Source organism: Hylobates moloch, unplaced genomic scaffold (assembly GCF_009828535.3).
Source record: "Hylobates moloch isolate HMO894 unplaced genomic scaffold, HMol_V3 SCAFFOLD_9, whole genome shotgun sequence".
NCBI lineage: Eukaryota > Metazoa > Chordata > Mammalia > Primates > Hylobatidae > Hylobates > Hylobates moloch.
This window is the reverse complement of record NW_026652284.1, coordinates 34,099,391-34,115,266: the sequence shown is the minus strand read 5'-3', so window position 1 is coordinate 34,115,266 and position 15,876 is coordinate 34,099,391. Positions and strand designations below refer to the sequence as shown.

The window sequence follows — 15,876 nt, the reverse complement described above, 5'->3', positions numbered from 1 at the left end:
TTGACAAAGACTAATGGTTAGCACCTTTCCTTGTGCTTATTGGTCATCTTTATATTTTCTTTGGTGAAGTAAATGTACACATCTTTTGCCCAACTTTTTATTCAGTTGTTTATCTTCTTAGAGAGAAGTTCTTTATGTGTTCTGGATAAAACTTCCTTATTGGATAGATGCTTTGCAAACAATTTCTCCCAGTCTGTGGCTTTCCCTTTCATTTCTTTTAATTTTTTATTTTTTATTTCAATACGTTTTTGGGGAACAGGTGGTGTTTGATTACATGAATAAGTTTTTTAGTGGTGATTTCTGAGATTTTGGTGCACCCAAGCAGTGTACACTGTACCCAACGTGTAGTCTTCTATCCCTCCCCATCCCCTACTCTTTCTCCCAAGTCCCCAAAGTACCATGTATTATTCTTATGCCTTTGCATCCTTATAGCTTAGCTCCCACATATAAGTGAGAACATACAATGTTTGGTTTTCCATTCCTGAGTTACTTCACTTAGAATGATAGTCTCCAATTCCATCCAGGTTGTTGTGAATGCCATTACTTCATTCCTTTTTATGGCTGATTAGTATTCCATGGTGTGTGTGTGTGTGTGTGTGTGTGTGTGTATCATATTTTCTTTAGCCACTCATTAACTGATGGGCATTTGGGCTGGTTTCATAATTTTTCAATTGTGAATTGTGCTGCTATAAACATGCATATGATGCATGTGCAAGTATCTTTTTTTGTATAATGACTTATTTTCCTCTGGGTAGATACCCAGTAGTGGTATCCCATTGCTGGATCAAATGGTAGATCTACTTTTAGTTCTTTAAGGAATCTCCAAACTGTTTTCCATGGTGGTTGTACTAGTTTACGTTCCTACCAACAGTGTAAATTTTTCCCTTTTCACCTCGTCCCCACCAACATTTTTTTTTTTTTAATGTTTTGATTATGGCTATTCTTGCAGGAGTGAGGTGGTATTGCATTGTGGTTTTGATTTGCATTTCCCTGATAATTAGTGAGGTTGAGCACTTTTCCGTATGCTTGTTGGCCATTTGTGTATCTTCTTTGAGAATTGTCTGTTCATGACCTTTGCCTAGTTTTTGATGGGATTTTTTTTTCTTGCTGATTTGTTTCAATTCCTTGTAGATTCTGGATATTAGTCCTTTGTTGGATGTATAGATTGTGCAGATTTTCTTCCACTCTGTGGGTTGTCTGTTAACTCTGCTGATATTTCTTTTGCTGTGCAGAAGCTTTTTAGTTTAATTAAGTCCCATCTATTTGTCTTTGCTTTTGTTATATTTGCTTTTGGATTCTTGGTCATGAAGTCTTTTCCTAAGCCAATATCTAGAAGGGTTTTTCTGATGCTATTGTCTAGAATTTTTATGGTTTCAGGTCTTAGATTTAAGATGGATTTAAGATCCATTTTGAGTTGATTTTTGTATAAGACGCAATATGAAGCTCAAGTTTCATTCTACTACATGTGGCTTGCCAATTATCCCAGCACCATTTGTTAAATATGGTGTCCTTTCCCCACTTTATGTTTTTGTTTGTTTTGTCAAAGATCAGTTGGCTATAAGTATTTGGCTTTATTTCCAGGTTCTCTATTCTGTTCCATTGGTCTATGTGCATATTTTTATACCAGTACCATGCTGTTTTGGTAATTATGGCCTTCTAGGATAGTTTGAAGTTGGGTAATGTGATGCCTACTGATTTGTTCTTTTTGCTTAGTCTTTCTTTGGCTTATGAGGGCTCTTTTTTTGGTTCTATATGAATTTTGGATTCTTTTTTCTAGTTCTGTGAAGAATGATGGTGGTATTTTGATGCGAATTGCATTGAATTTTTAGATTGTTTTTGGCAGTATGGTCACTGATTCTACCCATCCATGAGCATGGGATGTGTTTCCATTTGTTTGTTTCATCTATGATTTCTTTCCACAGTGTTTTGTAGTTTTCCTGGTAGAGGTCGTTCATGTCCTTGGTTAGATATATTCCTAAGGGTATTTTTTTTTTTTGCAAGTATTGTGAAAGGGGTTTGAGTTCTTGATTTGATCAAGAATAGCTTGGTTGCTGCTGGTGTATAGCAGAGCTACTGATTTGTGTACGTTAATTTTGTATCCTGAAACTTTGCTGAATTCATTTACCAGTTCTAGAGCTTTTTGGATGAGTCATTAGGATTTTGTAGGTATACGATCCTATCATCAGCAAACAGCAATAGTATGAATTCCTCTTTACCAATTTGGATGCCTTTATTCCTTCTCTTGTCTGATTGCTCTGGCTAGGATTTCCAGTACTATGTTGAATAGAAATGGTGAAAGTGGGCATCCTTGTCTTGTTCTTGTTCTCAGGGGGAATGCTTTCAACTTCTCCCTGTTCAGTATTTTGTTGGCTGTGGGTTTGTTGTAAATGGTTTTTTATTACCTTAAGGTATGTCCCTTCTATGCTAATTTTGCTGAGGGTTTTAATCATAAAGGGATGCTGGATTTTGTCAAATGCTTCTGCATCTGTTGAGATGATCATGTGATTTTTGTTTTTAATTCTGTTTATGTGGCATATCACATTTATTGGCTTATGTATATTAAACCATCCCTGCATTCCTGGTATGAAACCCACTTGATCATGGTGAACTAAATTTTTAATATGCTGTTGGATTTGGTTTGCTAGTATTTTGTTGAGGATTTTTGCATCTATGTTCATCAGGGATATTGGTCTGTAGTATTCTTTTTTTTGTAATGTCCTTCCCTGGTTTTGGTATTAGGGTAATACTGGCTTCATAGAATGATTTAAGGAGGATTCCCTTTTTCTCTCTCTTTTAGAGTAGTGTCAATAGGATTGGTACCAATTCTTCTTTGAATGTCTGATAGAATTCAGCTATGAATCCATCTGGTCCTAGACTTTTTTTTGTTGGCAATGTTTTTATTACCATTTCAATCTCGCTGCTTGTTATTCATTTCTTAGAATATTTTGAGGAGTAAACATTTTTAGTTTTAATGAAGCCCAATTTTGTTTTCTTTATAGTTTGTGCTTTTTATGTCCCATTTAAGAAAACTTTGCTTAACTCAAAATTACAAAGATTTTCTCCAATGTTTTCTTCTAGAATTTTTATAGTTTTAGCTCTTAAATTAGGTCTAAAATCATTTTGTTAATTTTTGTGTAGATGAGGTAAGGATCGAAGTTTGTTATTTGCTTTTCATTTATTCCAGCACTATTTGTTAAAAGGCTATCCTTTTCCTCAATGAATTACATTAATACTTTTGTAGAAATTCAATTGACCATATATGTGTGAGTCTATTTCTGGACTTTGTATTTTGTACCATTGATATATATGTTTGTCCCTCCCCCAATACCACATTGTCTTGATTATTATAGCTTTAATAGAAGCCTCCAAATAAGTCAATGTAGTCTCCAATTTCAATCTAGTTTCCACAATGTTTTGATTATTTATCTTTAAAAAAACCCCAGCTTTTGGCTTTGTTGGTTTTCTCCATTTTTTGGTCAGTTTTTCTATTCTATTCATTTCTGCTCTTAATGATTTTCTTCCTTGTGCTTACTTTGGGTTTAATTTTCTCTTCTCTTTCTGTTTGTTAGGGTTAAAGCTCTGATTATTGACATGAGATTTTTCTTGCTTTCTGATATAAGCTTTCAGTGCTATAAAGTTACTTCTCATCACTGCTTTTGTTGTATCCCACAAGTTTTGATATGTTGTATTTTCATTTTTATTTAATTTAAAACATTTTCTAGTTTACTTTGTAGTTTCTTCTTTGACCCATGGGTTGTTTAGATGAGTGGCATTTCATTTCCAGATATTTGAAGATTTTCCGATATCTTTCTTTTTGACTTGCAGTTTAATTCTGTTGTGGAGAAAGACCAGAATATACTTTATATGTTTCCAATCTTTTTAAGTTTATTAAGATTTGTTTTATGTCTCAGAATGTGATCAACCTTGGTGAATGTTTCACATGCATTTGAAAACACAAGTGTTTTCTGTTGTTGTTGGGCATGGTGTTCTGTACCTGTCAATTAAGGCAGTTGGTTGATAGTGTTGTTTAAGTCTACTATGTCCATACTGATTTTCAGTTTACCTGTTTCATCAGTTCCTGAGAGAGGAATTTTGAGATCTTTGACTAGAATTGTGGATTTGTCTATTCTTACAGTATCAGTTTTTGCCTCATGTATTTGGAAACTGTTTAGGTACATTCACATTTAGCATTGTTTATTTATTTTCTTGAAGAATTGATTCCAAGATGAGTGCTTTTTTAAAGCAAAACTTGTCTACCTCTCCTCTTTTTGTGTCTGCATGCTGAAATGGGTAGAGAGAGGGTCCTCATTCACATACAACATCTTCCAAGGTAACTTTAAAAAGATAGGGGTGGGGCACCTGGAGGGGAACTATGCTGACAGTCATTAAGGCATTATTGCACATGGCAGGCCATGGGGAAGGCTTCACTGCCTGAATCCAACAGGCCTGTGTCCCCTTCCTCCTTCAGCCACAAGCAGGGCCAAGCACAACAAAGACTGGGGCGGTTGAGGTGCCTGATACCTTTAAGTGTCTAAGCTGAACCTCACAGTCTGATAATTAGTTGTCACTGTTCTGTGGGGCTCTATTTTTAGTTTTGATATCACTTGCTTTAGAAGCTAATATCTCTTGTACATTTTCATGACATACCTGTGCCCTAGTTCATCCCTTCTCTGTCTAAACCAGTTTCCACAAAACTGCAGAGGCCACCTGTCATGGACCAGTGACTTCCAGCACTGGCTTGTCCTCTTGGCTGAGAAAGTCCAATGGTTCCCAGCCCAAGTATCAACAAAAAGGTGCAAATAGTCCCTTCCCCTTTCCCAAGTGTCCCCAGTTTCTTTCTATCTGACATGTCATTATCTCAGAGACAGCCTCAGGAACAAAGTGGGTTCCTCACACCTTACGGCTCTTCACTCTCAAATAGCAGAGATGCAGAGGGCAAGGCCAATAGCCTATATAGACAGATGCAGTGGAGAAAATGTCGCCAAGGAAAACCAGCCGGCGGTCCTCTTAGTCTCCAACCCAGGCTCTGTGATTGTTGTTTTGTAAGATTATAAAGGTGATCCCGGAGGAAAATAAAAAACATTACATTACAGAAAAAAGGCAGGGAGGAAAGGAAAATGGAAGGTAAGGAAAAATGGGAAGGAGGAAAGAGGAAGGAAGGAAGGAAGGAAGGAAGGAAGGAAGGAAGGAAGGGAGGAAGGAAGGGACTTACAGTTTAAATGGTTTAAAAGACTGGTAGCGGGTGAGGGAGGAAGGGGCTAGCAGACTCTTTTCCCTCTTGAAGCCCAGGGTTTATTTCCCAGGCTTTCAGAAACCAATACATGTGTCCCCAGACCTGAGCCTTTCTCATCACTCAAGGTTCAGTGCCCTTGAAAATATTCATATTTTCCTAAGCCAGGATGGACAATGGGCCAAAGTTCCAAGGAGGAGCAACCTTTGTGAGCCCCGCATCTCTACTGGGTATAACATGCAAAAAGATAAAAGCATTTTTATGCAAATGATTTTTTGAGACCAAGCTATACATTCTGATTTCAAGTGCAAACATCCACTCCAGCTGCCACTAGAGACTGAGAGGTGAGAGATGCAGGAGGCTAGAGGGCCAGGAAGCTGCTTTTCTGAGGAAGATTAATTTCACAAGATATTACAAAGCATTAAAAAAAAAAACTAGAGACTAAGAACATGATTTCCCATGAGTGTGACTATAGGTCTCGGGTTCTTTGAAATGATCTATTTAATTTTCCAAAACAAACGGAAGTGAATGAAAATTTAACTCTGTTCTCTAAATTTAATTGAAGGATTCAGGGTGTCAAATTATTTTCAAACAGAGATCCCTACTGAGAGCAATTGCTACGTGTTTTACAAATTAGGAGATTCAAGCTTACAAATTTCTGATATGCCAGGCACCCTGACTGTGCTGGAATTTCAACTTGATAACAATAGAGAAAAACTGATCAGTCCTCAGGACTGGCCTATATTTACTCCAAAACATTGTCCGGGGCCTAATAATCCTGGAAATTATAAGAAGCTATGGTATCGAGATGCAGACCTTCTTACCTAGGAAAAAAATTGTAGGAGAGGGTAAGATTTTTAACAAATAACTTTACTTTAACAAGTAAGTTTGAATGAGACCATTACATTAACCAAACAAACTTTAACAAGTAGGTTTGAATGAGACCATTACATTAACATTATTAATGCTTTTTCATTTGTACCCTACAACTGCAATATTATTTTTCTGGGCTTTTTTTTTGTTTTCCTGCTGAAAAAGTGCCAGATATTGGGGGCCTTGAGGAAATTTACATCCAGGCCCCCACAGCTGGGCTGCCATCTCCTCAGTCTCCTCAAGGCCCCCAATATCTGTCACTATATCTCCTATTAACTGTCAATTTGGGGGTTTTACCAGAAGGACAAAAAAAAAGTCAATACTAAAATTGTAGACCTCATTTCTCAGGATCAAATGGCATCCTAAGTAAATGTCACTTTAATAGGAAGCTAAAATGGATGTATTCATTTTAAAGAGGAAAATATAATGTAAATTGTGTGTGAGTAGGGTAATGAATTCATTCATTTCCCCTGGCAACCTGTGCCTACAACTCTACAATTCTGTGACTACAGCTCTGGGTGAGCTCTCTTGGGGAGCTGTTATGACATAGCTAGCTGAGCTAAGCTTCCTGTGTTTTCAAATTGTTTATTATTCTGATTTAACCTAAGACTTTTGTTAGTGTTGTACATCCTGTGGGTTTTTTTCTGTCTTTATTTGTGTATCTCAGTGATTTCCATGGTACACCTTTTCTTCCGCTACACTCCACGAAGTGAAGAGTTAGTCCACCAACGTGTTAATGCATCTGAAAAAACAATGGCACATGGCAGTGGCTGTAACAAATGTGTGTCCATTGCTTTATCATCTACAAAGTCTTTCATAAGGATTCTCTTGTTTAAACCTCACAACAGCCCACTACAGTAGGATCTGTTAAACTTCCCCATTTTATAGTGGAGGAAAATGAGGATTCTAGAGGAGGCATGACTTGCTTAGGATCACAGAGTATCTGGGAGCTTGTTGCCTTTTGATCTCTCATCCTCCACCAAGTGGGGCATGCAGTGTAATAGAAGCCAAGCAGCATCTAAGAAAAGGGGAGGAATCCCCACTTCACTTAGGTTCATGGGACTGAGGCCAAACTCAGCGTGACCAGGGGCTCTTCTGCTTTGACGCACCACTCAGGATAGATCGGCACAGCCTCACAAGCACAGGTGGGTCATTTCTAGGCCTCCACTGCTGGCAGGGATGTAGCTGTCCACTGCAAATGAGGGCGAGCTGATCCTTCAGATGCATCCCATGCTGTCAACCAACCTGCCTCTCTGCCTTCAGTGGAGAGGCTGACCCTGTCCCGAGTCTCAGGTGTGCAACAACACCAGCTGCCCTGTTTCCCTTTGGACTTCTGGTCACTATGAACAACTCTTGGCACTTTATCCTAGAGTTACTTTGAGCAAAGTCCTCAAACTTCCTGAGTCTGAACTTTCTCATCTATAACTGATAATAATACTATCAACTTCCCATGGTTCTTAAGGACAACCTGTTGGGTCTGTTTGCCTAATACAATGTAAGAAACCCCTGTCTGTGAATAATTAATGATCGAATTCTTCACAATCCAGTTCTCTTTTCAGGAAGAGCAAGAATACATACACACTCTCTACATGACACAAAATTGTCAGCTCCATATCTGAGAAGAAGACTGGCTGCAAGCTTTTGCCAGGCTGTGATATCAACTTCCATAACCCATCCTCTCCACCCTGATCCCATCAATTCCTGGACAACACACTTAACACAAACCAAACAGTACACACCACAGCATCCTCCTCCACGTCAGGAAGAAGTGAGTTTAATTCCTGCTTGTTTGATGGGCCTCAGGAAATTATTCTCGTTTCCGATTTTCTCTTAGCAAGAAGGAAGCAGCTGATGGCAACAAAGCCCCCCAGTCAGTTCACTCCACACACTCCCTTAATCACTCAATTTGTATGGCTGTGAATCCTCCCAAGAAAAAATGCTTTTCTTTTTTTTAGAAAAAGGATCTCGCTCTGACAATCAGGCTAGAATGCAGTGGTGTGATCATAGCTCATTACAACCTCAAACTCTTGAGTTCAAATGATTCTCCCACCCAGCCTCCTGAGTAGCTAGGACTACAGGCACGTGCCACCACATCCAGCAATTTTTTAAAAGTTTTTTGTAGGGGTGGGGTCATGCCATATTGCCCAGGCTGGCCTCAAACTCCTGACCTCAAGCAATCCTCCTGCCTCAACTTGCCAAAGCACTGGGATTACAGGCATGAGACATCATCCCTGGCCAAAAAATGCATTTTAGCAAGTGTTTTCCTTCCAGAGCTCTTTTTGGGGGTTCCTATTTTCTGCTTCCTCTAGCTGTGCTATATTTTTACAGCTCTACATTTCATTCCTAACATGCCTTGATTGCTCTGTCCCAAGCAGAAATGTCTGCATTCCTGTGAAAGAGACATCCACGACAGCAGAGCTGCCTAACAGAGTTTCTAAGGCTTCCACCCTTGGCTGTGAGTCAGAGATAGTGCCTCAGTTACTTCTCACCATGGGTGACTGGCCTGGGTTCTTGGCTGTACTCTCCTTCCCAGTTAGGAATCTGTAATACCTAAACTATCCGAGAGCCCGAGGAATGCTAAGTAGAGAAGCAGGCCAATGCTTGGGCTTGATTTTTCTGAATAAACATCCTAAACTTGGTCTCAGCATTCCTACTCACACCTGCTTCCAGCATCTGGCTTTGGTTCTCTGACCCAGCCTAGCAGGTGCAAGGTGGATACTGGGTGGTTGCCCACTCAGCAGCCTTAAGTCTAGCCATACCCCTCCTGTCCACATTCCTTTAAGGCAAAGGCATTTCATGATAGGTGGGCAAAGCTTTCTTTAAATTGACCCAGAAAGACAGGCATTTAACATGCATTGGTAACCAGATCCTATGTCAGGTTGAATTTCTGACTGGCATTCCCTGTAGCACTCAGAGATTGAGGAAATGGCAGCCCAGTTGTGGAGGCCTGAGCATAAATTTCCTCAAGGCCCCCAATATCTCTCAATGGCCTGGCATCAGTCATCCCTCAGGATAAGACATGAATATTTCTAGGTAAAGTATTATCTGACAGGGGCATACTTGAGGCCATCATTATCCATTAATGTCTTCATTGCAATTGATCTTCTCAGCTTGATTGCTATCACTTGACTGAGCCTTAAGGAATGGAACACAAGACAGGTAAGCGTTAGTGGATCAGAGTCATGGATGATGTAGAGAATGATCATGTGGGGAAGGGTTGATCCTGGCATGCCATGGAGGCCCTGGAAACTTAGAGACTCAAAGGCACTGGTCACTGATTAAAATAAGCTCACTCTTCTACTTTGGGGTAGCTAAAAAAAAAAATGCGTCCCCCCCCAAATGTGGCTACTCAAACTTGTGCCAGAGTGAATGTCAGGAAAGCATTTGTTTAGTTTCATTAAGTAGAAGAGGTGGGGTGAGATGCATTTAGGTAAAGGGGGTTACTGGTATTGACCCCCAAGCCCAAACAAGCACATATTCACCAATCTGTGCCCAGTTATATCCCTTATGCTAAGATCCTGGGGACTAATCTGCACTCAAATGAATTTTAAAGGCAGTTTCATGCTTTCACTGTCAAGATTCTTGCCATGAGACACACTTTAGCTTTAAAAAAAATCACTCATCACATTTAACATAAAAATCAAGCCAAATCTCCGTTGAGCATTTTACTTCCTTTTCTTTGACACCTTCATACTAAAAATTAACCTTCTGTTAAGAGCAGTAAGATTGTGCGCCTTTAGGAGCCAAAAAGGTAACATGAATGAAAAAGCAGGCCAGGTAACAGAAAAATGTTAATAGAAGCATAAATACAAGACACTGATTGCTTTCCTTTTTACTCTGAGCATAGCAACTGTGTAAGCACACAGATAAATGGCAACTGAAACCAGCCTTGCAGCAGGGGCAGCAAAGGGAGTGTTGGGCACTGTGACCCTGACCGAGATGGGCAGAAGGGAGGGAGCATTCCCAATCCAAGGCACAGCACTGCTTAGCTCTCCATGCAAGTTCTGGGTTGTTCATTTTTGCTTTGACCAAAGAAACTGCAAATCCAGATTTTAATGTGATGTTGCCTGAATTTTTTTTTTAATTTTTAATTCTAGTAAAGAATGCAGAACATAAATTTACCATCTTAAACACTCCCATTACACATTCTAAGTGTCTATAGTGTCTGTTAAGAGAAATAAGTCTGTGTGTCTTTAGGAGCCAAGAAGGTAACATGAATGAAAAAGCAGGCCGGGTAACAGAAAAAATGTTAGTATAAACAGTAGAACAGAAAATGGGAGTATATAATGTGTATACTCCCATTACACATTCTAAGTGTCCAGTTCAGTAGTGTTAGGTGTATTCACACTATTGTGCAACCAATTGCTAGAACTTTTTCATCTTGCAAAACAGAAGCACTATACACATTAAACAAAAACTCCCCATTTCACCCTTCCCCAGCCCCTGGTAACCATCATTCTAGTTTCTGTCTATGAATTTGACTATCTAGATACGTTATGTAAGTGGAATCATGTAATACTTGTCCCCTTGTGTCTGGCTTATTTCACTTAGCATAAGGTCCTCAAGGTACATCCATGTTGTAGCATGTGCCAGAATTTTTCTCCTTTTTAAGGCTGAACAGTGTTCCATTGTATTCCATTGATTCTTGGCAACATATGTACGCATGACATTTTGTTTATCCACTTCCCCATGGATGGACACTTGGGTTGTTTCTACCTCTTGGCTATTGTGAATAATGTTTCTGTGAACGTGGCAAGTATCTGTGCCAGGTCCTTCTTTTTTGTTTGCAACGAATTCACATTTAAAAAAAAAATACCCTGCAAACATTAAGCAATTAGGAGTGAGGATGTGGTAAAATTGGAACCCTCATGCACTGCTGGGAGAATGTAAAATGGTCCATAGCAGCTGCTATAGAAAACAGTACAGAGGTTCCTCAAAAAATTTAACAGCGTTACCATAAAATCCTGCAATTCCACTTCTGAGTAGATACTCAAAAGAATTGAAAGCAGGGCCTCACACAGATATTTGCACACTCCTGTTCAAGCAACATTATTCACAATAGCCAAGAGGTAGAAGCACCCTAAATCTAAAATCATTTCTTGTTGATCGGTGTTAATGAGCACGCATTCTGTCAGAGCCTCGTGGACATCTGTCTCTGTGTCTTCCATGTTATGGACAGTGTTTGCCCAACCCAAACTGAGGTTCATGTAAGTATGTCCTATAATGTTTACGTAACAACAAAATCACCTAAGGATGCATTTCTTTTTTAAAAACACTTTAAGTTCAGGGGTACAGGTTTGTTACATAGGTAAACTTGTGTCATGGGGGTTTGTTGTACAGATTATTTCATCACCCAGGTAGTAAGCCTAGCACTCATTAGTTGTTTTTCCTGATCCTCTCCCTCCTCCCACCCTCCACCCTCCGAAAGGCCCCAGTGTGTGTTGTTCCCCTCTATGTGTTCGTGCGTTCTCATCATTTAGCTCCCGCTGATAAGTGAGAACATGTGGTATTTGGTTTTCTGTTTCTGTGTTAGTTTGTTAAGGATAATGGCCTCCCGCTCCATCCACGTCTCTGCAAAAGACATGATCTTGTTCTTTTTTATGTCTGCTTAGTATCTAAGGATGCATTTATTAGAAGGTATCCCTGTCATTAAAAAACACGTGACTATAATATGGAACTAACAATCTGTTGTTTACCTTTTTATACATATCAGACCAAACTGGAATGCAGGACAAGCTCCCAAGCAGGTAGAGGAGATCAGTGCTTGTAATTCTCTGTCCCTTGTTCTGCTTCATAGAACATCACTATTCCCAAGAAATAGCACTTCCTGTGATAAAGGAGAGACAGCATTTAGGAAACTATTTGAAGGAACACATATATACAACTCCATCTCGGGAAGGCTGTAGGAAAAAGATCTGCTTTTGATTTGATGGGCTGTAGTTATGGAAAAGAGTTTTAGATCTTTAACTCATTCTTCCTTTATGAGGTAGCCATGTATGAAGTTGGGCCTATTGGAGATACACCGGACAGTGTCATTGATGCCTGTGATTACAGCACACTGAAGGGATTAAATCATAGAAAAGATGCCCAATTCTGGAAAAATGAGATTGCAAATACTATTGTCTTTTCTTACTGGGGGTCAGTGCTATTGTATATGGTTTGTCATAAACAGTACCCAGGTGATTCTGCATGGCAGAGGAGCCTCTTCACTGTTGAAAGAAAGGAGAGGGGGAAGAGGGGAAGGAAGGAAGGAAAGAAGGAAGGAAGGAAGGAAGGACCAACCTAATATAAGTGAGGCATGTGTAAAGTGCTTTATGTGTATTATTTTATTCAGTCCTTACAGCAGCCTTGCAGGGTAGGTTCTCATCTCTATTTTACAGAAGAGAAAACTAAGGCTCAGAGAGTTAACTAACTTGTCCAAGTCATACAGCTAATAAGTAGTTGGTGTTGGATTCAAAACTAGGCTAAGCCTCTTTGCACAGAACTTTCTTTGCTGAGCTGGTTGTTGGGTCCTCAGAGGATATAAACAAGACCAAGGAGATGGTGCAATTATCTAAAGATACTCAGGATAACCTCTGCTATTGGATAACCCCCCACTCTGGTACTGGCTTTTCTTTTCTGAAAGACAGCATTGGTCCATATTGCTTGGAGGAAAACTTAATAATTTCCTGGAAACACGGAGGTGTAAGAGAAGCCAACTCAAACTCCGTAATCCCAAATATGAAGGCAATAGCGGGTCAACAACGAGAACATCTTAAATGGAAGATAGATGTCAATCTCTAGAACAGGAAACATAACAATTTATACACATTCCCAAAGCAGTCCCAGGGGCTTGTTCGCTACCAGCAGTTTCCCAAAGATTACACCTTCTGCAGAAAACACATTACCCAACTTGTGTCACCCTTCAGCTATGTCAGAACAGCTGCCATGGAAGTTCCCTTTAGATTAGAAACCGCCTTCAAGAAAAAGAGGCCACAAAATGGACCTTGACGGTCTGTTCATCCAGGCGGAATTCGCTATTCACTCAAATTGAATGGTTAGAAATAAGTCTTTTTATATATGCCCAGGTCATTTGGGCTTTCGGGGTTTTTTGTTGTTGTTTTTTTTTGCATAAACCATACATGAGATTTAAGGGTTTGTTTTTTGTTTGTTTGTTTATTAGCCAGGGTAAGAGGACTATGGTGGGCAAGGGAGGAGTTTGACGTGTAAAAATAAGTGCAGGATTCTGTCAGGATAATGTTTATTTTACTTCACTTTCAAGGACATTGAGGTATCTGACACATTACCAACAGAATCTAGTAACATTCTTTTTCAAAAAGCCCAATTTCACTTGATGTTTTCACTATTCCTTCATAGAAAACTACATATTTCAGTTTTATTCTACTGTGGCTAATATGATTTCATGGCCCATTTTAACTTTCTATCAGGAAGCAATGTGGCAGTACAAAGGATTATCCCAAAGCCATAAAGACTTAGGATAATTTTATTGCTCTTGAAACATCATCCCCAAACATATGTTTAGGGTAAAATCTGGTAAAGTGCAGGCCAATAACTCATTTTGTTCTGAAGACTATTTTGAGTGGCAGTAAAACAACGTACTTAACCAAAGTTCTGCTTTGCTCGTGCCAGGTATTATCCATTCATATCGCAGCTTCATAAAATCATCCAGGGCTTCTGAGCTGAATGCATGTGGCTACCTCATTGCTTTGAAATCAGTGGCATTCTAATCTGGTGGGATAGTTTTACCAGTGATGTCGTCGGAACATATTTGCTTATTTATCCATAGTTCTCCTAGGAAGAACGGTGTTTGTCATGGTACCTTGAAATGTAAAGAGTTTGAGCTCATAAAATCAAATTGCATTACAGCAAGACTTCTTCATGATTGTCCCTCATTCCATTAAGTTGTGATTTTTAAAGGCAAAACAACATAAGTAAATTTTGCTTATGACATTAGATTAATCAATGAATTCAGAATTGCAACCTGTGTATCTCAGGTGTCTATAAAAGATAATTATTTCTTTAGACATGCTTATATTGGATTTGATTTAATATAGATATGGTTATTAGATTTTATTACCTAGAGAAAAAAAATCCCATCATGATTTGCCCAAAATTAAGCCTGTAGTTTTGCAAAAATTATAGTAAGAAAATATATATGTATATGCATGGTAGAAACTTCTTCAGCAGTGGAGGGATTATATTAATATGTCCCACAATGTCATGTGGCATAGCAGTGCCATTTAAATTTGGAATTTTTTAAAATTCTGCAACCCTTTCTAAACCCAATTCCTAGCAGTTTCATAAATCATGTACAAGTGGACTTAAAAAAAAAAAAAAACTAGAATAGCCTGAACTCCTTTTTCCCAAGAACTTCTCTCCACTGCATGCATTACTGTTCCTTCTTTTTGTATCATGAGTGTGAATTATTTTCATGACTCTTGGCTGTAGCCAAAATAATCTGAGCTTGCTTTCTATTTCTAATAATTATGTGCCACATAATAATATTGTTATTATAATAATAATTGTTATTGTTATTATACTTTCTCTTCAGTAGAAAAGTGACTGGACCAATCCAAAAAGAACAAACCTCTTTTTTCTCTGATTCCCATTTTCTTCCATTGCAGATTGGATTTGAGGCTCCTCCCCTCCAGGGACAGGCTGCAGCTCCAGCGAGTGGCAGTGGAGCTGATTGTGAGCCAGCTCGCCATATCTTCTCCTTTTCCTGGTTGAACTCCCTAAATGAATGATATTCATTCCAACTGCTGCCTCTCTGTCTGCCTGGCTGAGATGCATATGGGCAGCAGGAAGCCCAAGTGAAATTAATATTATGCAGATGATGAAAGGGACCTCTGAACAGGATTTCTGCAAAAATAACCCAAAACTGTAATTCCAGATGACTTATCTAACATCTTGGGAGGAAAGAATATTGTGAGAAAATAGTTGCAGAAAGCACTGGAAATAATAAACTTGATCTTACACAAATCTTTTATTGTGTGGAAAACATTGTGAAGGGTGTGTATGTGTGGTACATGTGTATGTCAGTAACAAGTGGCAAATGGTGAAAAAAGTGGTCACTATGCTCTTGTCTCTCATAGGCGCTTTTTGTTATTATATTATAGTAGCTCTCATTTCCTTTACTCTTTAACAGTGCAGGTGGTCAGTGAAAATCAGTGTCAACTCAGAAGTGACTGATTTATCAATATATGGACAAAAAGTAAATCATTGACCAAAGCTATGAAATGTTTCACAAAGTTTTCCTCTTTTGCATAACAGATGTCACTGGATGTACATTCAGAAATGTTCTTTGAATTTGGTGACACTTTCATGGTCCAGAAAGCTGAAGGCCTAGGCATCTCTTGTGACATTTTTCTAATATTAGTTTTAGATTTTCACATATTAGGCACTTTAGTTGAATCTTCCAGCAAAAGCTGTCTACTTTCTCTTGTATTCACTGTGGCACCAGTCTGGTAAACTGTAGAACAAATGCATGTATTTAAATATATATACAAACATATCACACATTTAAATATATATATTTAAATCATGCTTTGTTAATATTTGTCCCACCATAATGCCTCCTTCAGAACATAAGTGTAACTTTACTCTATATGAACTCTTAAATAAATGATGTTTTTAAAAGCTTCATCTTATAATGATTTATTCAATGTTCTGCATTATCTTATTCATCCATTATTTAAGTGTATTTCAAGGGTCCCAGGATAAGATGCATCTTCATACAGACAAATTAATTTTGAAGAATTAAACATTTGATT

The 15,876-nt window shown here is 38.7% G+C and overlaps 1 protein-coding gene across 2 annotated transcripts in view; it reads left to right on the top strand.

Annotated features, from left to right (window-relative positions):
* Positions 1–15,742, top strand: part of TRIM55 (tripartite motif containing 55) — a 62,682-nt gene extending 46,940 nt beyond the window's left edge. Inside the window, exon 11 of one of the 2 annotated variants that reach the window (XM_032759654.2) lies at positions 14,728–15,742. In XM_032759654.2, coding sequence (XP_032615545.1) covers positions 14,728–14,850 — 123 coding nt within the window. In that variant the 3' untranslated portion in view covers positions 14,851–15,742. The remainder of the gene's footprint in view (positions 1–14,727) is intronic. The other variant, XM_032759652.2, reaches the window with a different exon arrangement.
* Positions 15,743–15,876: the final 134 nt, after the last annotated feature.